The sequence below is a fragment of the Rissa tridactyla genome, chromosome 1 (assembly GCF_028500815.1).
Source record: "Rissa tridactyla isolate bRisTri1 chromosome 1, bRisTri1.patW.cur.20221130, whole genome shotgun sequence".
Lineage (NCBI taxonomy): Eukaryota > Metazoa > Chordata > Aves > Charadriiformes > Laridae > Rissa > Rissa tridactyla.
In genome coordinates, this window is record NC_071466.1 from 82,402,526 (window position 1) to 82,423,953 (window position 21,428).

A 21,428-nucleotide genomic window follows, 5' to 3' on the forward strand; every position below is an offset into this window, starting at 1 on the left:
GTACATATAAGGATCAAACTGAATCCATACTAAAGAATAGTTTGAAAAGTTATTTTTGCTTGAACCAGGAGTGAACTGGAATCATTATTCTGAAGCGTTTATGGAGCCTAGGCTGGGCTTGATTTCTTTTTTTTTTTTTTCCAAAAAAGCCTTTCAGCTCCCTAGATAAAACCCAACTGAAAATTCACATAAACACACTAAAAGAAGACTATGTCAGTGAGACTCTACACAAACAGGAAATATTTGTGCTTATGTCAAACGTTGCTGTCACTAATGTTTTACCAGAGTGTCAAGGCTGGATATCGTGTCTCAGAAATCCTAGAGCTGTAATTCTGGGTAAGGAATTTTATGTTGAGCCAGGCAACACATTTAAAAACCCAACATAGTAATAGTCCATTTATTTAAAGAAAAGACTCTTCTACCATATGGAGGTTACAAGACAAATTAAAACAAAATGGATGAAAATTAATCATAAGTAACATAGATCTTTGCAGAGATATAATCCTGCTGAAAAAGGATCAGGCTTTTATACCTTTTAACACATCTCCTATAAGGTGAATGAAGACATAAACCATAATTTTTCTCTGTCTCACATGCCCACTCTCTCACACACACACATGTTATAGGAAATGCCATTAAGCCATTGGGCATAAACCTAATTGCAGAGTACGCAACAGTTCACATGGTGATGTGGTTTTATGAGTCCTGAGAATGTGAGAAGTGGGATCCAGCTCTGTGCCTATAAACTACCAGCCCTGGTAGATGGGAGAGCTCCTGGTTAATCTGTCATCACCGCTAGTGTTACCTTCAGACAACATGCTTATAGCTTCATCGGTCTGCTGGCTGTCAGTTGCTGATATCTTCTTTGAATCATGGATGTTACTTTGGTAGTTCACTGGTGAGGGATAGGCATTTTCACCCACAGTTGATGAGGACATTGATTCCCAGGGTATTTCTCTTTTTCTCCATTTGAAGTCCACTCTCCATCCTGTCCAGCCATAGAAAGCTAATGTGAAAAGGAAGCCTTGCATTGGATTAAGGACACCCTAGGAAAGAGAAGTGCAACAGGAGTTACACCAGCAAGGCTTCACGTTGAACTCCAGTTAAAGGTTTTGCATGCATTAACAACTTCCTTTTCACTGAAAAACTGCTGTCTTTAAAAGATGTGATATGCATGCAAATTGAAGTGTACGTTGTTCTCATTGCAGACACAAACAGATTGGAGTGAAATACCATGACCTGTTGTTCCAATATGCTGAGGCCATCCCAGTGAACAGTAAGCCCCAAATGGTTTTCCAGCATGGATTTTAGCTGGTCATTCCCTTGGTGTGTTTTTAACTTTTCCCACAAGCTCTGGACTGTTTTATTCACAAAAGCAAATATTATATTTTTCGCTAGACGCCAAGTCAAATATATGAGAGTAGACACTAGCACACACAGTTAAGTTTTTAAAAATAGCAGGAATTGATCTGTCTGGAGTTGCTGCATATTCCTGAGCCAGTGAAAATGTCCATCAAAGTGGGATGGAAAAATGGGGAGGGACACTGAAAAAGGAAATCCCGAGTGATTTTTAAAAAAATATTGTCTCTGTTCCCAGTGCTGCGGGATGCTTGGCAAGTAAATGGCTTTAGCGGTTTCCATTTTCCTCATGACAAAAGAGCAATTATTTTTAAGGTCAAATTAAAAAGTAGCTCAGTTCCTAGACCTGATCTCTTGCTCTCCAGGTGAGCAAGAGCAAGGTCCCTGTCACATGAATGTGTTCACTCCTTGTCAGAGAAGGAGGCTGTATCAAATCAGTTGCGTTGCTTAACCCTTCAATACGAAACCGTTCAAGGGCTTAACTACAAAAAGCATGCTTAGGCCTTGCAGGTATTTAACAGCTCCAGAATAAACTCTCTTGGAAAAGGAACCTGCAATATCACCTCTGAACCGACGTCGTCTACCTGGACTTATGCAAAGCGTTTGACACTGTCCTGCACGACATCCTGGTATCTAAACTGGAAAAGCATGGATTTGATGGATGGACCACTTGGTGGATAAGGAACTGGCTAGACGGCCACACTCAAAGGGTTGCAGTCAATGGCTCAATGTCCACATGGAAACCGGTGACAAGTGGCGTTCCTCAGGGGTGAGTACTGGGACCAGTGCTGTCTTTGTCAGTGACATGGACAGTGGGATTGACTGCACCCTCAGCAAGTTTGCCGACAACACCAAGCTGTGTGGCACAGTCAACACGCTGGAGGGAAGGGATGCCATCCAGAGGGACCTTGACAGGCTTGAGAGGTGGGCCCATGAGAACCTCATGAAGTTCAGCCAGGCCAAGTGCAAGGTCCTGCACCTGGGTCATGGCAATCCCAGGCACAAATACAGGTTGGGTGGAGAATGGCTTGAGAGCAGCCCTGAGGAGAAGGACTTGGGGGTGCTGGTGGACAAGAAGCTCAACATGAGCAGGCAATGTGCACTTGCAGCCCAGAAAGCCAACCGCATCCTGGGCTGCATCAAAAGAACCGTGGCCAGCAGGTCGAGGGAGGTGATTCTGCCCCTCTACTCTGTTCTGGTGAGACCCCACCTGGAGTACTGTGGCCAGCTCTGGAGTCCTCAGCACAAGAAGAACACAGACCTGTTGGAACAGGTCCAGCAGAGGGCCACGAAGATGATCAGAGGGCTGGAGCACCTATGCTATGAGGACAGGCTGAGAGAGTTGGGGTTGTTCAGCCTGGAGAAGAGAAGGCTCCGAGGAGACGTTATAGCAGCCTTCCAGTACCTAAAGGGGGCCTACAGGAAGGATGGGGAGGGGCTCTTTATCAGGGAATGTTATGATAGGACAAGGGGTAACGGCCTCAAACTGAAAGAGGGTGGATTTAGATTGGATATCAGGAAGAAATTCTTTACTGTGAGGGTGGTGAGGCACTGGAACAGGTTGCCCAGGGAAGTTGTCAATGCCCCATCCCTGGAAGAGTTCAAGGCCAGGCTGGATGGGGCTTTGAGCAGCCTGGTCTAGTGGGAGGTGTCCCTGCCCATGGCAGGGGGGTTGGAACTAGGTGATCTTTAAGGTCCCTTCCAACCTAAACCATTCTGTGATTCTGTGAAAAATCCCTTGTCAAATATTCCTATAGGAGAAAAGAGGGTAGGGTACAGTAAGAGGCTAGCACCTTACAGCTACTTTTTGGTGTGTTGTTTTCAAGATTTTTTATGTATTTGTCCTCAAATAATTATCCAAATGTCATGATATAAGATGCAATTATTCTTTATAATAAAGAATTACCAGAAATTACCAGAAAATGCCCATTTTATCGTCTAACCCTTCAGGAATAATGAGCTAAAACTTTGTAGCTTGCATTATGGCAGAGATTAGCCAGGCTAGACTAGAAATCACTGTAGTGGTCTGTTCTGGACCTTAAAATGGGTAGCAATCACTCACTTACTCCTGTAAATGGGAAAAAAAAGTTGGCCTTTGATACATTTTTGGCAAAGTTTATATGTGAAAAGCACTCCCAGTGTCCGCTCCTTCCTCTCTCTTACTTTCTGCTTTTCTTCCTTGATTTTCTGAGTGTTTATATCCCCCAAAACCAAAAATGACTCACTACGCTGGTGCTGCTCTACCAGTCTTATAAAAGTGATTTCTAAGACTAAGAAATGTCACAGCTGACCTACCATTATAATCCATGTAATCAGTGCAGCACTTCTAATGTTCTTCAGGGGCATTTCATTGATATCTGGCTGCATTTCGAGGTAGAACAAAAGGCTCTCATTGATGATATTGGATGACCAGCTATTGCAGGAATAAAGAAGAGGGAGACAACAAGACAGTTATGTATATGTGCATGTATACATAAGATATGCTTTACTTTCAAATTATAGAGATTAGGATCACTAATGTGGAGAGTGAGATTTTTTTTTAATGTTGTCTCAATCTGAAGGGACCAGTAGGTCTCTGAGATCAAACACCAGACACTTAACCTGCTAGCCCAGGCCTAGACAAAGAAATCAATATAACAACAAAATAACAACAACAAAAAAAAACCACAAACAACAAAAAAAGCGCAAAAATCTGATCATTTGAGCTTGCTATAGAACAGTAAATTGCAGGACAAAAATCAATAAACAACTGTGATCCATAATGGGAACATCATGCATGCTGAATTCTTTTGCTTGTGTCTTAACATGGTAGTGCTCACAGATAAGGAAACCTAATATATGCTTGGGTGTTGTAAAAGGCTGCAGAAACTCTAGCTGGTGTTAGAATTTCAGGCTTAGATTACAGCAGGCTTTCAAAATGTACTTTAAAAAACTACAAAACAAAACCAAATTTGTACTTTAAAATCCTTGAAAATGCCATCAATTTTTTGGAATAAAGGTAATTTCTGTCTTCAAAAGGATAAGCATAATCAAATCTCTTTCTGTGAAAGAAACTGAGAATATTCTACACTAAATAAAGCTTATAGTAAATGGCTGTAACTTCTTATGACTTCTAAACAGTCAGACCAGCATTTCTTTATAGTCCTACTGCAGCTTCAGAAAGGAAACCATCAGCATCCATGTCATACTTCCTAAAGGAGTTTATACATGTCCTTCCTGCAATTATATTTTTATCACAGTGTAAATCCTCTTGCTCTCCCCTCCCAAATCTGCAGGCATCTCTTCTACCCCATGTTGCCCCCGCCTGCTGTCTTTGACTAACTCACCTCATATTTGACTTCTGGGATGGAAGCCCTAAGCTTCTGAGATGGGCCTGCCTCAGTCTTTCCCTACAGTAACCTTTGAGAGAGTTTTTACACTCTAAATCTTCTGTTTTATTAGGAGAACAAAATCCAAAACTAGAGCTGAGATTATATTTTTTAGTAGGAAAACCCAGAATGAGACAGAATGGAAATAAACAAATGTCCCCACTGTGTCCTTGGGGAACTGGTCCTTTCTTTCATGCTTGCTCCCAGACCAGCAAGCTGGCCACCATTCCTTAGGTTTCAACACACCGCTGCAATGCCTCTGGGCTCGCTCTTTCCACAGCCCTGGAAGCCTGGCTAAATCTCTGCTCCTTGTTATTTTCAACAGTTTCCAGGAAGCCATGCTGCACGATCCTTCGCTGCTGTCTCACACTCCCTCTCCTGCTGGCTACCTCACCCTTCACACTAGAAACCTGTCTCCTGAGCCAAGCGGACTCTGTCGTTCCCCAAGAAAAGATAACCATTTCCCTTCAGAGCACTCCAGCATACAGCAGGCAGGAGAAGATAAAAAGGCAGTCTTTCTCCCTGTTCAGCCTTTTAACGCAATGTAACGTGCATTAATGTACCTGTGTATAAAAAAGTTAAGTAGAGACTGTCAAGTTTGGCCAAGTCATTTCACTACTCCAGGGTCGTTTCCTTCCTCCCCTGTTGTTTGTGTTACCCACGAAGGTAGTAAACACTTCATAGCAGTGACTTCTCCTTACTAGGTCATTGCACAGACTCTTGTAGAGTGGATCACCACTCTTTCTGGTGCCTTATTGCTGTGGGATAATTGAGAGATTACAGTAAAAACCGTTTCCTTCAAAAGTAGGCCCTATTTCAGCTCAGTTTTGCTGTGTGCATCCAGTACCACTCCAGAATCTTTCACACTGGATGGTGCTCCTGGAGCAGAGGTGCAGGGATTTGGGGATGAGATGTGATGTGTACCCTCCCTCCTTCCCCATTTCCCTTGTTCCCGTCCTCCTCTCCTCCCTATCTCTTTCCTGTCCCTTCCTAAAGTACTATTTGCATGGAGGAAGATGGAATATTAAGAAAAAGATTAAATTGTTAGAAATTTCACACACAGTCACATGGAGATGTTTTTTTCTGGCATATAACCCTGTATTTCGGTTGATATCCATGCTTTTTTCACACGCTTGGGATCTGCAAACCACAGAGGTGGCAATAATCATATAAAATCATAGTCAGAGCCACGAAGCCCATCTTAGAAACATATTTATTGTAGTTTTTCAGTGATGTGTTTGGTGACAAGAGGCTCTGAGAAATCTTGGGTACAGAATGCCATCTATCACCCCACAGTGCTGGGGAGCTGCTGCTCCAGACTGCTTTAGTTTATGCCCAACGTTGTTCAGGGCTTTTTCTGCTATTGTTTCTTGGGGTTACTGTTTTCCTGTTGGTTAAACATTTTTATCATTTCCTTGCAGCCTTGTGATACTACATGAGTGATTCAGCCACTTTATGAACTACTTCAGAACTAATTCTTCCTTAGAAACCTCCCCTTCCAAGCATAAAGACAAACAAATAAAGCAACCCATCACACTCTATTCTTGTCCCACACCATCTCCAGCTGGGAAAAAAGGCAATTTAAAACAAAATAATGCACCTCTTACCAAATAACGAATACCAGCATAATTTTGAAGAAGCGGATCTGGATCTCTGTCCCTAGACGTCTCTCATTCTCTGTGTAAATCCCTTGTCTCCCTTTCAGTAAGGAGGCAACTGGAAAGTATACAATTATGTTCATTAACATACGTGTATCTTGTTAGCGATAGGCACAAGGATGCAGAAGATGGATGTCTCTAAAGAGAGAACAAAGGAACAGATGGATTTGTCTCCAGCAGCAATTCAGAAGCTGGGAGGACCATCATCAAGGAATCTCACATATAGCCTAATACTAAAGGAAAAGAAGTACATCCATTATGGATTCCTAACATGGGTGATATCACACTAGCTATTTTTGCTTCTCTCGATCCCACTGAAAATAGAAAATAGTGTGGTCAACACACTTCTCTTTTATAACAAAAAGGTAGTGCTTAAAACTTCAATCTAATGTGTGATATAATGATATATTTATTATGTGATGTCTAGACTAAAATAGAATACGTTCTATCCCATTATGCACATTATATTTCATTGTGCAATTGATACAGCATTGGCTACACCTCTAAAACTTGAAGGTGTAATGTCAGCAAGAATAGAGAGTTATGCCACATGCTGTTCAGACATCACATGGAATATACATGTGCACAAACACAAATATACTCAGTGTGTATTTTCCAATAAAAAGAGTGACTTTTTATAGGAACAATTTTTTAAAGGAACAACTGTTCCTTTGAAAATGAGTATTACTGAGGGACACAGGATAGATGAGATGAAGCCTGAACTGAGAATACAAGGTCCTCTGTTGCTGTTTTTATATATTCAATGTGTAGAATATAAGTATGAATTCAGGTGCTGCAAACATCTAGGACTGATCACATTACATGCAAAGTATGCATTGAAACTGTGGCTTTTTTCAGTTTCATTTCTTCAAAGCACTGGATAATAAATTAAATGGGAACTTCAAGATCCCATCTGAGTTGTGTATGATTCCCATTTGTTTCATAATCTCAGAATCATGAGTGACAAAATTCTGATCATATTTTATTATTTCTTTAGCTCCAGGGCTGCCAAGAAGTTAGATAAACTATCAGATCTCACCAACATTATCTTTAAACCAGAATAAATTACATTCCAAAGTCCAGGTTGGTACCAATACTACAGTGGATTTAAGCATCCATTATACACTGCCTCAAATACTTTAAATCGAGGGTAATTTAGTAACATAGAAACACCTTTGCCAATCTGCATCAGAGTTTTATAACAGCATAGCTTGAGCACATCATCAGAGTGTGTCTCTAGGGCAAATTTCCCATCAAGATGGTATCTTCATTTCAATAGGGAACTCCCTCCCACCCTTTGCTGTATCTTTATGATTTAATGAGGAGCTATCCCACATCACTGAATAACCAGGCATGACTATTTACAGTATTGTTACATTGCTAAATAACACATACTGATTCACACTGGCCTTTAGGAACGTACCTGCTGATACGGTCCTCCTAAACAGGATGGGGTTGACCACCAGCACTAGCAGGAGCGGGGCATAGGTTGTGATGTAATGTGGGATTGCATGCTCCAAGCCATTTTCACAGCTGAGAAGAAATCATTAATAGCTTATGCAATTTTTTTTTTCCATATCGGACAGTTCTGGCTATTCTATGTATATCACCTTTAACATAAAAAAATAAAACAAATGATGCAAACTGATGATAAACTTTTAATTCACAGACCTTCACTACCAGTTCACATGGGACACAAAGTTGATTATCAACATGCACTGTGTCTGTGCATTTTTCTCAAATTCAAAGGAACAATTACAATGCTAAAACCAGGAGTGGGAGAACAGTGGTTCACAGCAGAAGCTGTATCAGTGCTACAGCATGCCCAAGTGCCTGTATTGCTGGGCATATTTCTTCAGGGCCCCATGAAACCCAGGCAGGTATTTCTGGAATATTCACTGACTCAGTGGGACAGACTTGTCAAGGATCAAAAAGCCCAACATTTGGACATCTGTCTCTAAAGCTGACCAAAGGACATTCAAATGACCAGATGGCTCCATGATTTTGCAGGCTGTTCCCAGAGCCCTGCTTACCTGGAGAGAGAAGGGTAGTAAAGCAGTGCAATTCCCTCCACGCAGAGCATCACCGCGAGGCCCCACGTCATCATGTGGTACAGCACAATCGTACTGCAGGCACCAAAGAGGACAGGTGTAATTAAAAATACTAAACCTTACACTTTCCACAGTGCAACTTAAAAATAGGATCTCCACTGAAAAAGAGCTTTACAGATATGAAATGGTGCAGAACAACAATGGCAGTACATTAAACTAAGGAAAGCAGGTGGGGCAGGGGAGCCCTTCAGAAAAACGATGAGCCAAAGTATTCGTTCAGGCTTGCACACAGAAGTCCTGTGTCCTGCAACCTGTAGGGTGGAAAGCTTTTCCCTTATGCCCAAATCTCCAGAAGAAAGCCCTGCATCCTTCATTTCTCCTGCAGAGAACAAATTAGGGAATATGAATGGAGCTGAACAGTCAAATAAACCACCTTCTGTAATTTGCAGAGAATTATGGTTATCTTTAGCGTCGCATACTGCTCCCATCTTAGGGAGGTTCAGATCTGTCTGTCAAAAGTCTTTCATTCTTTACTCTGATCTTAGAATCAGGCCAAAATACAAGATTTTTTTTTTTTTTTTTTGGTTAACAGGGATGAAGGGTATTATTTTCAGGATAACACTTTTTTTGCTGCAAGAATCAATTTCAGGTACAGAGTAGGCACAAAAATAGTATTTCACTGCAATAAAGTTTACAGACCCCAATCTGCTCCCTATTTTTCCAAAGGTTAAATGAATTCACTTACATTTAAATTCCATTTGGATGTAAACAAACCAATATCTTATAGTGCCCTGGCAATTTAAGCACCTAGCACACCACTCATCCATATCATTACCTGGTAACTGCATAAACATCAGATGTTTGTACAAGCTTCACTTACACACTTAGATAGCTGCAGACAAGCATGGACACACAGTGTTGGAAGGAAAAATAACAAATTCAGAGCTTTAACTCCGGTACCTCAGTCCGGCTGATCTTCTTACCACCAAGTAAGAATCAACGGCGTAGCAAAACAACCACCAGAAGCCAGCACTATACAATAGCTGGATCCACATCTGTGGGGAAAAAAATGCCAAATGTCACAGCTGCTTCTCAAGTACCACTGGGGACTGGGGAGGGACTCAAACCTTTAGGCGATTTGTTCTTTAAATGCGTGTATTTTCCAGCTGAGATCATGAAGTATGAAATCTTACTCAAAATCACAGGAACAGCATTGCTGTAGCCAATGGGTCAAGTCATAGGTAAACTGAGCAGCATTTGCTTTCACAGTTTATTCTGTTGTTTGGAAAACCTGTTATTTACCTCTCCAGTCCTAACCCTCAATGTCATGAGTGAAACCCGAAGAAATTTATAGCAAGGATGTTTTAATTTTAGGTTAAAATTTTAGTAGTTTCTCAGTAGATGAGGCATGAAAATATAACTGAAGTCAGTCATCACCACAGTGTGCCTATGCATCGTGGGTTCGGCATGTGACGGGCCTTTTCTCCATGCACAAGAACCCGATTCAGGGAACGGTTATTAAGAAAAAAAAGTTCATTAACAAAAGTATCACTCACCCTCTGGAAACATTATCTGTACTGAACTCCCTGTCTGATTTCTTCAATAAAAATCCAAAGGAAACAGGTTCAAGTCAAGTTAAATTCCACAGCATTTGTGAGCTGGCCCTATGCATTTTTCCCATGAGCCTATATAAGATAAGTGACTTTTCTTTGCCGCTGTTTATAAACTCCAAATTTCTCCCACACAGGAGCTGGCTCTTTGTAATAGTCTGGAACTATTTTAATATTCATATTACCTTCCCTCTGAGCCTTCTTTCAGTTCTTATTTGAATATCTTTTGTCACAGCTCCATAGTAGCATCCTTTTACAGCTGGAAACCAACATACTTGTTACTGAGCCAAACGTCAGTGAATAGAGATCTACTATTCCTTCTTCCAAAAGGTAAATCAAGCTGGGAAATATTTCCTTCCACAGTGGGTGTAGAGCCTGCTTCTAGTCATGCGACATGACTTATTCAGTATTTAATTCAAACACATTGCTAGTGCACGTTTTCTGCTAGTGAACAGGAGTGCACTAACGTTTTGCTAGTGCACAGGAGTCAGAAAATAAAATTCCAGGCTTCCTTGTATTGCACTTTATCCACAGCGCTTAGCATGTAACTTCATCTATACTTTTATATATTTACAGTTAAAAAATGCACTATTTACTATACACACACATACATACAAAAATAAACTGTGGGGTCTTTCCACCAGAAAATCCAACATAGACAAGACTGTCTCCAAAAATGATATAAATCAGATGCACCTAAACCCAAAATCTTCATATGCTACCTCACTTTTTTGCAAAATGACACATTTTGCTACAGAGCCTGAGAGGGTACCCCTCTGCAAACCACAGGGTGTTATTCAAAGGACTTGCCTAAAGGCCTCACTATTTGGAGTTTGTATTGGCTTGTGGATAAGTGAAATCAAACAATACTACTAAAAGAAAAATAAAATAGAACCAGAAACATTTTATTAACTCACATGAGAATATATTGGGGGAAGTGAGTGGAAGGAGGATTATTTTTCATTCCAATATAATTAAATCTAAATTTGGCAAGTGACTCAAACTACAGCACTTTGCTGGAGCCCAGGAGAGAGAAAATAAAAATAGTGGTAGACCGCTATGCTGCTCCCCATCTAACCTGAGATCCAGATGAAAAACAAACAATCTGCATACAGTATCTTTGTCACTGTTTAAAAATATTATTTTTTGTGTCAAGGGCCAATAAGCGAAATTTAAGACAAAGGGAAACATGGTTTTTTGAATAGGACGTTCTTGCTACAAGATATTGATGTTGCCGGTTTCCCCTTCCTCAAAGAAAAAAAATCAACATTTGCATCTAATAAGCAAAGCTTAAACATGTATGATGGGATTGAGAATCGATAGATGCAAACAACTGATATTTGCTTCTAGGACACAACTACCATGACTGAAATTGTCATTATGTAGGCATATAAGGTACAGTGAATTGCATTTTGGCACAAATTGTTTTATTTAAAAACTGCCGGAGTTGAATAATTCTGTTTATGTGCAGCATATCCTCTTCTATGTTGTAAACTTTGAATGCAAAGCTAATAATGCTCACACATTAATTCATTGGACACCCTACATTCCAACTGAATTTGAGTAAAGTGGTAATTTGTCCTATTTGCCATTCTCCATGTTTTGGTAAAAACATGTCTTTTTCTTGTACAGTAAACCCAGTACTGTGATTGGAATATTTGAAACCAAGTTTCATTCTGGACTTTTGTAAGGCATTTACATTTTTTTATTCTATGTGTTTTAATCCAGAAGATACTTAATTAGACAAGGCCAGATGCGGTCATTTCTGAATGCCCATATAAACAGCGATCTGAGCTGTAATCCTGCATGGCGGGGATAGAACTTCTGCAGCAGCTTTGCGTCTTTGGGTATATTTATCCTGCAGTTCCTGTGTGTCTAAAACAAACACTCTCACACCACAAAAACTAATTTAAGCTACCTGAGTTGCTGGTTTCGGTCAGTCCCCACAATATGTCACTACCCAGGCTGTAATTTCCACTGGAGAAGGTGGGCAGATCCCCCTGTGCTGTGGGTGCGCGGGATCAGCGATGCCAATGCAAACCAAGCTGCTGGTTTCAATGCTGGTTCGGGAATGTCTGTAGTACCCTTATACCTCTGTACCCCTGACTTCGGCAAATGTCTTGCCCTCCACTACCCCAGCACTCCTGCAAGGAGCAAGTGCTACAAAAAAGTGTGGGACCAGTCTGACCCATGCTGCCCTGCGCCCTCCCACACGCCGAGTGGCATCGAGCACCCTGCCTGCTCTGAGACGGGGTCTCAGCAGGAGGCATGAACGCACTTGCAGGGGTGCGGCAGAGGCTGAAACCATAATATCCAGGCTCTGACTCACAGCCGAATTTCCTTCCGGACACAGCGGTTTGCCTTTCATACTCCCCACGTTGAGGGACTGTCAACCAGGAGCGGGAGGAAGGGGAGACCATCTCTGTACCTACCGCGCTCCCCACGCAGAAAGCAGATGGCCACATGTCAGTCCCATTCACCACAGAGATGTTAGCTATGAAGCCTGGGAAGCCTAACCATACGCTTGACCTGAAGATCATACCTAAAGAAAAAAAATAATAATGCATTAATGCTTTGAACCTGCTGGCGTGATTCGAGTCACATGCTTCTCCCCGGCCACATAGTTCACATCGCAGCCCAGATTTTCTGCGTCCGCGGGAAGGCTACGGCTGCAGAGGAGCAGAGGAGGAACAACTGCGCTATTTAAACATCAATATAATCGCCCAGGGAAAGAAGCCCCAAGAGTCTGAAGCTGCTGGGACTTAAAATGTTATGTAGATTAAAATCTCACTTACAGAATTGTCACGCACTTCCCTAAAATAAATTGGGTAGTGTTTAACAGATTGACATAAAACAGTAACTATTTACAATTTTATGCACATATATTCATATACTAATGTTCATTTCTCTATAATCCCTCATTGCAGAAAAAAATTATTTCCCACTTTTTGCGGTCTTCATTTTTACAAGTAGCTCTTTTCCTCTCTGTCACAGGACTGAACAAAGCACGGCTTTGGAATTAGGTGAGAAAAATACCCATTTTCTTAAATGAACTTAAAGTTTGTTAGTGAGATTTGCCGGGTTTGCTTGAAATAGGCATTAAAGCACCAACATATAGCAGAAAAAAACCACCAGGTTTCCCACCAAGAAAGAATAGTTTCCCACACACCAAAGTGAGTCTAATTCCAAGACAATGATGGATAAATAGTTTGAGTTTGCCAGTGAAAGAGAAAGGGAGAAAAATAACTTTATCTACTGCTGGCCTCATTTGTCTGAAAGGACCTTTTCCAGGGTGAATGCACACAGTTTTTTTCCATCTCTCTCCTTTTTTATTTCCTCCTCTATAATTTGTTTTAATCTTGGTGCTTATTACACACCGTGAGAGAAAACCTGGCTAGGTATGAAAGGGGAAAAGACCTGAAATCCCACTCGCTCTCCAGGCAGCGAGAGAGACTTACAAACTGGCACTACTTCTGTTATCTAATGTGAGGGAAAAAATGGTATTGTAGAAAAAACCCTCATCCTGCATTTTCATGGCATGTGTCATGGTAATTTATACCTAATTTGGCAGTAAATGCCATAGACTCATGGGACAGATTTAGATACATTAGTTTCATTTTGACTCATGAGCTTTGTTTTTATTCTCTGTTGTTTTATTCCTCCAGCCCATCAGCCAGGGGCTGGGCAGCAGGTTGTCCGTGATAAGGAAGCTTTGCTCACATTTCAAAAGCCTGCGTCCAGCATGATGTGTGTACAGCTGCAATTCAAATTCATTTGCAGTGGACATGATGTGCTGAGAGAAGTGTCTGGCACACGAACATGATGGCAAACTTGGTCTGAGGGGATTTAAAGATATGCAGGAAGTGTTTTTCAAATGTAGTCTTAAGGATCAGCTAAGTGTTTGATGGCAGCTTTAGTTTTAAATATGCTGCCTGACCTCCACTTTTATGCCTTCCTCTGAGAACCAGCCACTGTTCCGGATTTTAATTTGTTTTAAAGCAGAGATTTTGGTGTAGATTTGTCAAGAGCTTTTACTTCTAAAATATAACTATTAAAAAAGACCAAAGGACCATCATTTTCTGGTCCCACTTAGCCCAAATTTTCCCATGAATACATACAGCATGATTCCCTCAGAAATCTCTGCTGTCCACTCACCAGCTCCATTTGGCTATGGTACCTCAGAGCAACAAGAGCAAGGGTGAGGGACATCAAGCTGGTGCTTACCTAAGCCACCAAGGATGTCACAAACAGAGATAAGGAGAAGGATGGTGGAAGAGGAGGAGGCTTTTGGCATCTTCCGTGGGCTCTGTCCCTTCTTCGGCAGGAGCTGCAGGATGGTCAGTAGCAGACTGACGGAGGCGCTGCCAATGCAAACTCCGCAGAAGACGTCAGGCTGGAAGCTCATCACTAGCTGTGTAGCTGCATCCCGGTTCGGGCAGCAGTAGGTTTCTAACCTGGGAGAAGCCATGAAGCGTCCAGCTGACGGAGAGGCCCCGCGAGCAGAAGAAACTGCTGCTGTTTCCCCAAGCCAGCGTTTGCTTTTTCTTCACCCTCCCCATTAGTCCTCGGTGGTGAGAATCACGCGATTGATGGATCATGTGCTGCTGCTGCTGCTGGAAGTAAATCCCCTAGAGCTGCCTTTCTCAGCCTCGCCTAGCGAGGAGATCAGATCCGAACAAGAAAACACAGTGTAATCTGAAACATGCCCCATGCTTGCTCAGAGCCATTGGCAACAGTTCACTCACATATTTCTGCTTGCACAGTATGTGATACAGGAAGACTTAAACTCATCAGAGCACTGAAGATGGTTTAAAATAAATAAGGATGCAGATACCAAAGGAGAAGCTTTACATTTTAATTGTGTTTCTCTTTAGCCCCATCCCACACAGCACCCTTTAATTACTGCAAATTAATTGAAAAGATGGGTTCAGACACAAGCAGTCCCAGCCTTTACAGGGAGGAGCAGGGCTATAAATCCACACCCTAACCCAAATTTCAACTGTAGTGATCCAACCCACCCATCCCTGTAATTAAAATTAGAAACATGATATCCTATCGCTATAGAAAGAGATTATGTTTAGGAAGACAATATTAACCTCATCCTATTTAAACCGCAAACACAAAATCTTCTCCTTAGTCTGTACTGTCTGTGTTGGATCAGCTTGATGTGGAAAATTCCAGGACTTTTGATTTCTCAATAATATTTTTCTTCTTTTTTTTTTTTTTATTTGGTAAGGGTTTAATATGAAGACAGGAATTTGACCTGTAATATTTGTTTTCACTTTATAAGCTAGACAGTATCTTTTAAGTCAGGGGTCCTATTAGACACAGCAGCAAACACAATCATAAACACAAAAAGTAACTCTCCCCTCTCAGCTGAGCTTCAAACTCCCTGAGTCAGCCTTCACTCCTCCAGAAAACTTGTTTGTAGGAACATGTTCAGGAAGTACAGGAGGGAGCGTTGCTAAAAGACTTAAAGTGAACTGGATGTTAAATAATACGGTCATGGGTTTTATAATTAGTCCTTAAAATGACCTAACCTTTTATTTCTAATTTTTCCAATGGCCCAGTTTATTCTTTTAGCAGAAATTATGAAGGCCTGATGAATGACAGCGAGATGTTTTTGCATGCAGGGGCTATAAAACACAGAGGCTTCAATCAGTATGTCTACCCTCAGTAGAAAAAACGCTGCCAATCCTAAGTAAAATGGTACCTGCTGAGTTCTTCATTACGCAAGACACTTGACCCCAGCGCAAGAACAAACCTCACCAGCCTGCTGACTGTTGGTGGGGGCCGTGCAGCCTCCTGGTGCAGGATGATGGTAGCAGGGCTTGGGTGGCAGCTGCAGCCCGAGCTGCCAAGAACATCGTGTGTCCACCCACCCCGCTCCCAAGGGACTCCCCCGTGCTCTGCCCAGGCTACACCACCCCAAGAGTGGGACATTAGCTTGCAGATTCAGACTCCTACACTCAGATGTCCATACACCAGCAAGGTGTCTGAACTCCCATTATAGTTAATTGAGATCTTCAGCAGCTAAGCTTTGAGTCTAGACTCAGTCTAGAGAGCTGTTCAGCTCTTCCTAAAATAAATGTACATGGTGAGCTGAGTAGGCTCCAGTGACTATAATGGGAACTTAGGCATACACATCGTCAAAGACTCGGAAATCCAGGCAGCTGAGTTTGAAGCTGAATGTCTTTGCTGGATGTTTTTGCTGCTTTCCAGCATAAAGAGATTTTCCTGCTCCATGGATGAGGACAGGTGAGTGACCTGGATGTCACAGTCCTATGTTTGTTACTACCGTGTATACAAAAAATATACTGGGGACAGTAAGGTTGCGAACCAGATTGCCCTGCTGCAGAAATACAAACTCTTGTTAGGTAAAGGAGAATACCTGTGCTCTGTCGTCAATACATGGCTCTGTTGTCAGTACAAGGTTGGTACTCCTTAGGCTTCATTCCACCTCCGCTAGAGCAGTGGTGCATGGAGTTGCCACTTCTCTGTCAAGATACTGCATTGCAATCTACCTGGCTACCAATGAACAAAAATTACGATTCCACAGAGACAAATTATTATTTAAAATAAAGCCGTCATATACCACGTATACAATGCAAATACATATAAATCAAAATAAATGATGTTTGCTCTCATTTGAAGGTAAACATAGAACAGCAAAACTTTTAGATTACTAGACAGAAACTGTTGAAGAGAAGCCTTTCATCTCCACTATCAGTTTCTAAAATTGTTCCTCTCACTATTTCTGTAGCCATTTTCCTTCCTTCAAAAATTTGAAAAGCATCTCAAGTTGTTGTCCTGATCATTTGTTCTGGCTTACAAATAGGAATGTTTTGTGTGGTTTGCTTTTTCTGCTTATCATTTGTTTTCATTGATCTTGACTGTGATCTTCTAGTTTGCCCATGGGGATTTACTATTTCATTATTTTAACTTTTCCCTCCCTTTTGTTCAGCCAATTTGAAACTACTTTCATTCCTCAATTGTAGTCTTAAAATCTGAAGATTCATTTTTTTATCTTTCTCTGTTTCTCTCTCCACAGTTTTGCCAGCTGTGCACCCTATTCTACTGCTTTACTTCTCAGAGTGGAGGATTGCTTTTTAACCTCTTCTTCTGGGTTCCTTCCCTCCCATTCTCTCAGGATTTGATTACACAGTTACTTGCAGAAGGAGTGACCTGTAGCATACCTAATACAAAAAGAAAACAAAGTGACTCATGAGTGAATGGATACCTGCCATGATACAAGTAGATGCGTCTTTACATGTGGACATCTGAGGCTGAACGGGAGATGGATCTGCCAAACTAATGAGCCACCCAACATCTCAGCTGGTAAGATCTAGCTAGTCTCTGGCTCAGAGTTGTGGGACTCGAAGTATAAAGAGTCAGAACAGTCAAAGAAATTCAAAGCTGGTTTGGCAGTGTTATACCTGAGATTAATTTGGCTTCTCATGATTATGAAAATAAGAGGATAAAAGCTAGGGACAAAGGCAAAGGAAACAGAAAAGTAATGAAAGAAAGTAAAGGAAGAGTTATTTTTCCTTGTTAAGGAATGTTATTTAGTATTCAATAAAACTTACATTGTTCTACAGGTCCTAACTCCCTTCCCTCTGAAAATATTGACACAGTTCTCACTGCCATCAGTGGTGTGGAACAGACCCACAAATACAGCATGTCTCATTTCTGCACCAAGGCAGGATCTCAATTAAGCAAATGGTGTAGGTTGGAGACAACCATTAGCACGCATACAAAAAACATTAAAAAAAATCCCCTGCAAATTGCAAATACCAATCAGTCAAACTCACAGTGTAAGTACGACATTGCACAACACTGAAAATTCCAGTCCTGGTTTTGTACATTGGCAACAGCGTGCTCAAGAATGAGAAAAATACTGTGTTCCTTGCAAGGAGAACAGGTATGTACTCCATACACACAGCTTTTAGAAATACTTACTCACGCTCTCCTTGGACCCAGGACATAATGTTTCAGTCCAGTCCATGTTCATCATTAAGACGAAACACCAGCTTGCCTGCTTCTAAGGGGAAAGCAACAGGTTTACAAAAATATGACGGGCATGAATTTCTGCTCTTAAGGAGTGTGCTATAGCTTATGTTTGAGTGTGCAGTTACAGATACTTTAATCACTGTTTTAATTAAATCTGAGACTACAGTACTGGTTTACAAAGGAGAAGGAAATTTATGGATATAGTGACAGAGGAGAACTTATTTTTGTTTTTGTGTACAGTTCAATGCATCACTACCTCAATTTACAGCTCCCAGTGAAGATCTTTGCTACCTTACAAATGTAAAAACTATATCTTGTCAATGATTCATGATCTCATAGTCTTTTACACATTACCTGATATAACATTTCCCAAACTGATGAAAGCTGTGTCTGTCTTCAAACTAAATGGATGCAATAAAACCAGTTATGATCTCCCAAACAGATCCTGCAATATGTTCTTCAAGGCCTTAACATACAAATCTCCTATATGCTTAGCATGGTTCTTCATTTTATCCACACAGACCTCCCGCATTAGATTTACTTTGGAAGAAACCGTAAGATATGATCTTCCCATAATTATCAGTACTAGTTTTTAAAGCTAACTTTAAACTGGCATTTTGCTTAATGTATAACTGAAATGAATGGGGAAATTCACACTATTTTAAGTTTTCTTTAGGCAGGGATATTGGAACAATAGTGATATTAAGAGTGTAACAGCTGTCATCCTTATAACAGCTACAGACTCCATTAAAAAGAAACAGAAGGAAAACAGAAGTATTGCTTTCCTTCCCTCAGTGATTTGAATATAATTATAGAGTCGTAAATTATTAATTCACATTTAAGGATGGTGAACATTAATGCAAAAGGATGAAAATGAATGTATCTCATTTGCATAAAAATAATAATGTTTGAGTTCTTTTTGTTTTCTTTAAGAATGAAAACACCAATACATGAAATGAGCGTGCATTTGAACAACTCAGTAATTGTGTGTATTTAACTGATGCAACTGTGTTACACATATTTTATTGACTTCTTATATAACTTCTCCAGAGAAATGTTACCCTACCTGACTTTTGTGAAGAAACGTACACAAATTGGTTATCGAAACTGTGCCTATTACACATTTAAATTAGTAAACAAGATTTATATGGATGAAGTACAAATTAACTGAGTAGAAAAATGCATCCATAAACTGGAGGAAACAATTTTTGCTTAGGGATTGAACGAACAAAATCCCTGATTCTCTATGTCAATGCTGAGAATATTGCAGTCTTTGAACCTGCACCAAAACTGATTTTGTGGCCACGTTTCTGGACAAATTCCACCATTAATCATTGTCATCGTTATATTAGTTCGCAGAACAAAAGGATACCTCCCTTTCAGCATACATGTAATAAAGAGATCTTGTCCCAAACCTACACAGACTACCTGAGACACAGTTTGCATAGGAACTGACTGATGAAAAAGACTGTGAAAAGAAAGAATATTATCCTCTCCACACACAGTGATACTGAAAATTGGATCTTAATGTTTGTAATGGATCTTTTTGTTTGGTCTACAACATGTTGAATGTCTATCCTGTCCTCAGTATCTTCCAAAGGTATCCCAGGCCCCACTACTGCATTCTCTTTTAGAGGTTACGTTAATTGGTTCCCCCAGGAGAAATTCAGTGGGATACTCTTATATCCTTGTTACAATTGTTAGACTGTGGGATCTTGTTAGATTATACCTCCCACCACTCAGATGTTATATTTTCAAAGCCCATTAGCACTAGAAAATTATCTCATAAAACCTCTATTCCCAGGCCAATCTACGTAACTAAATCAAAACATATTACAGCACTAATTTCACAACTCTTTCTTACAATGCAAAAACTCTCCAAGGCTCTGCTAATTAAATTGCTAAAAATGTCAGCGTACCATGGCCAGTTAAATGGTCTTGTTGAACTCTGTAACCAAGTATCGAAGGGAATTCTGACAAAGGGTGCAGTCCTCCAGGTCCAGACCACAGAGACCAGCCAATGCTCCCCTTTGAAATCCCATGAGCATCACTGGGTTTCTTTCCTCTCCAGTGGCTGCATGGACAGCAGTCAGTCCTGCGGAATCTTGGGACTGGGTGAGGGAAAGTTGCAACCTTCTGCTCCACAAATTGTTGCCTGGTAGCTTCTGAAGTGAGCAGAAAGCTCAAAAGCGTGGCTTAGCTGACTCATGGAATCAAGAGGAAATGCAGTAAAACAGCAGAAACATTATAGTACAGGAAGCACTTCAGATCCACTCTTTTGACTTTTCTGTTTTCAGGACTGAAGATCATGACTTCACTGTCAGAAGTGGACTTTGCAGTCCAGGGTGGACAAAGTAACGAGACTAACTCCTCAGTATCCAAAGTAGTTTACTGGATATACCCTTCAGGAAAGCAATACAGTTACACTATACATTTATATCATAGCTTGGCTACCTCAGCTACTCCCCTTAGTCAACTTCCGGGAGCACGACTCCAAGAAATTGGTTGGTCCTAAAAGTGCTTCAGAAAATGCAGTGTTTTGAAAGAAATCCTCTGTGTACCCTTAATACTCCAGAATTCAGACTTTCAAAAGAAATTAACCTTTGGGGTTAATGGCATCTATGTTATCACAGAAGATGGGCAATCAACCTCCCCAGCCCCCGAAGCAGTTTTGTCAGGATCTTGCTAACCGACATGAGTATGCTTAACGCAAAAGTCAGGCTAACGAAGCAGTACCTCCCACAGCTTTACCCTTTCTAAAATCAGCACAAGCCAGGAAAAGCTAATCTGAATGTTGGCACTTCTCATTTGTATGACTCGGTAGGATTCCCTCAAACGTCCCACCAACTGCCAACTGTTCTGCCTTGGTCTCTTGAGAGAGGAGACCACATCTAGACCTTTAGTATAAATGGGCATAGCAGTCTTCGGGGAGGTGGCATGCACAGAAAGAACTTCTGCCCCCTGGACTCTTGGGCATGTTCAAACCAGCCTTATATCACCCCTAATATCACCAAATTCATGTGATATCGCAGGTCTGGCACTGCTGGACCATAGTCTCCTGTTTATAGTTGACACTTTATGGCAAACTGCTATAGCACTACAAAAAAATAAAAATAAAGAACACTTACTTCATGCTGCCTGCATGCTTAGGTGGACTCTCACAAGATGCTACATCCTATGACTTCCACCTGGACACAGTTCATGTTCTGTGTAACCAAGCTGAGAGTAGAAAGGTCATTTATAATGAAGGAATTGTGTCTATTTATAGAATGCACTGAGAGATTTATTTACACATTGCTGATAGGCAGAAAAAGGAAGGTCTGTTTGGGGTTAGCAAGCAAATGAAGACAAAGTCCAAGTGAAAAATACCAG

General features: G+C 41.0%; 1 protein-coding gene across 3 annotated transcripts; it reads right to left on the reverse strand.

Annotated features, from left to right (window-relative positions):
* Positions 1 to 438: 438 nt before the first annotated feature.
* GPR143 (G protein-coupled receptor 143) lies at positions 439 to 21,208 on the reverse strand. Of its 3 annotated transcripts, none has more exons than XM_054189030.1 (11): positions 21,185 to 21,208; positions 18,006 to 18,087; positions 16,438 to 16,574; positions 14,271 to 14,500; positions 12,479 to 12,588; positions 9,397 to 9,491; positions 8,419 to 8,511; positions 7,809 to 7,918; positions 6,335 to 6,443; positions 3,655 to 3,772; positions 439 to 1,046 (listed from the first exon to the last, which is right to left on the reverse strand). In XM_054189030.1, exons 4-11 carry the CDS (start codon positions 14,449 to 14,451, stop codon positions 747 to 749), a joined length of 1,116 nt encoding a protein of 371 aa, XP_054045005.1. In that variant the 5' UTR covers positions 14,452 to 14,500; positions 16,438 to 16,574; positions 18,006 to 18,087; positions 21,185 to 21,208; the 3' UTR covers positions 439 to 746. The 3 variants fall into 3 exon arrangements, with proteins under 3 accessions (XP_054045005.1, XP_054045004.1, XP_054045002.1); XM_054189029.1 differs by lacking the exon at positions 21,185 to 21,208 and adding an exon at positions 19,976 to 20,455; XM_054189027.1 differs by lacking the exons at positions 16,438 to 16,574; positions 18,006 to 18,087; positions 21,185 to 21,208 and having other exon boundaries at positions 14,271 to 14,523.
* Positions 21,209 to 21,428: the final 220 nt, after the last annotated feature.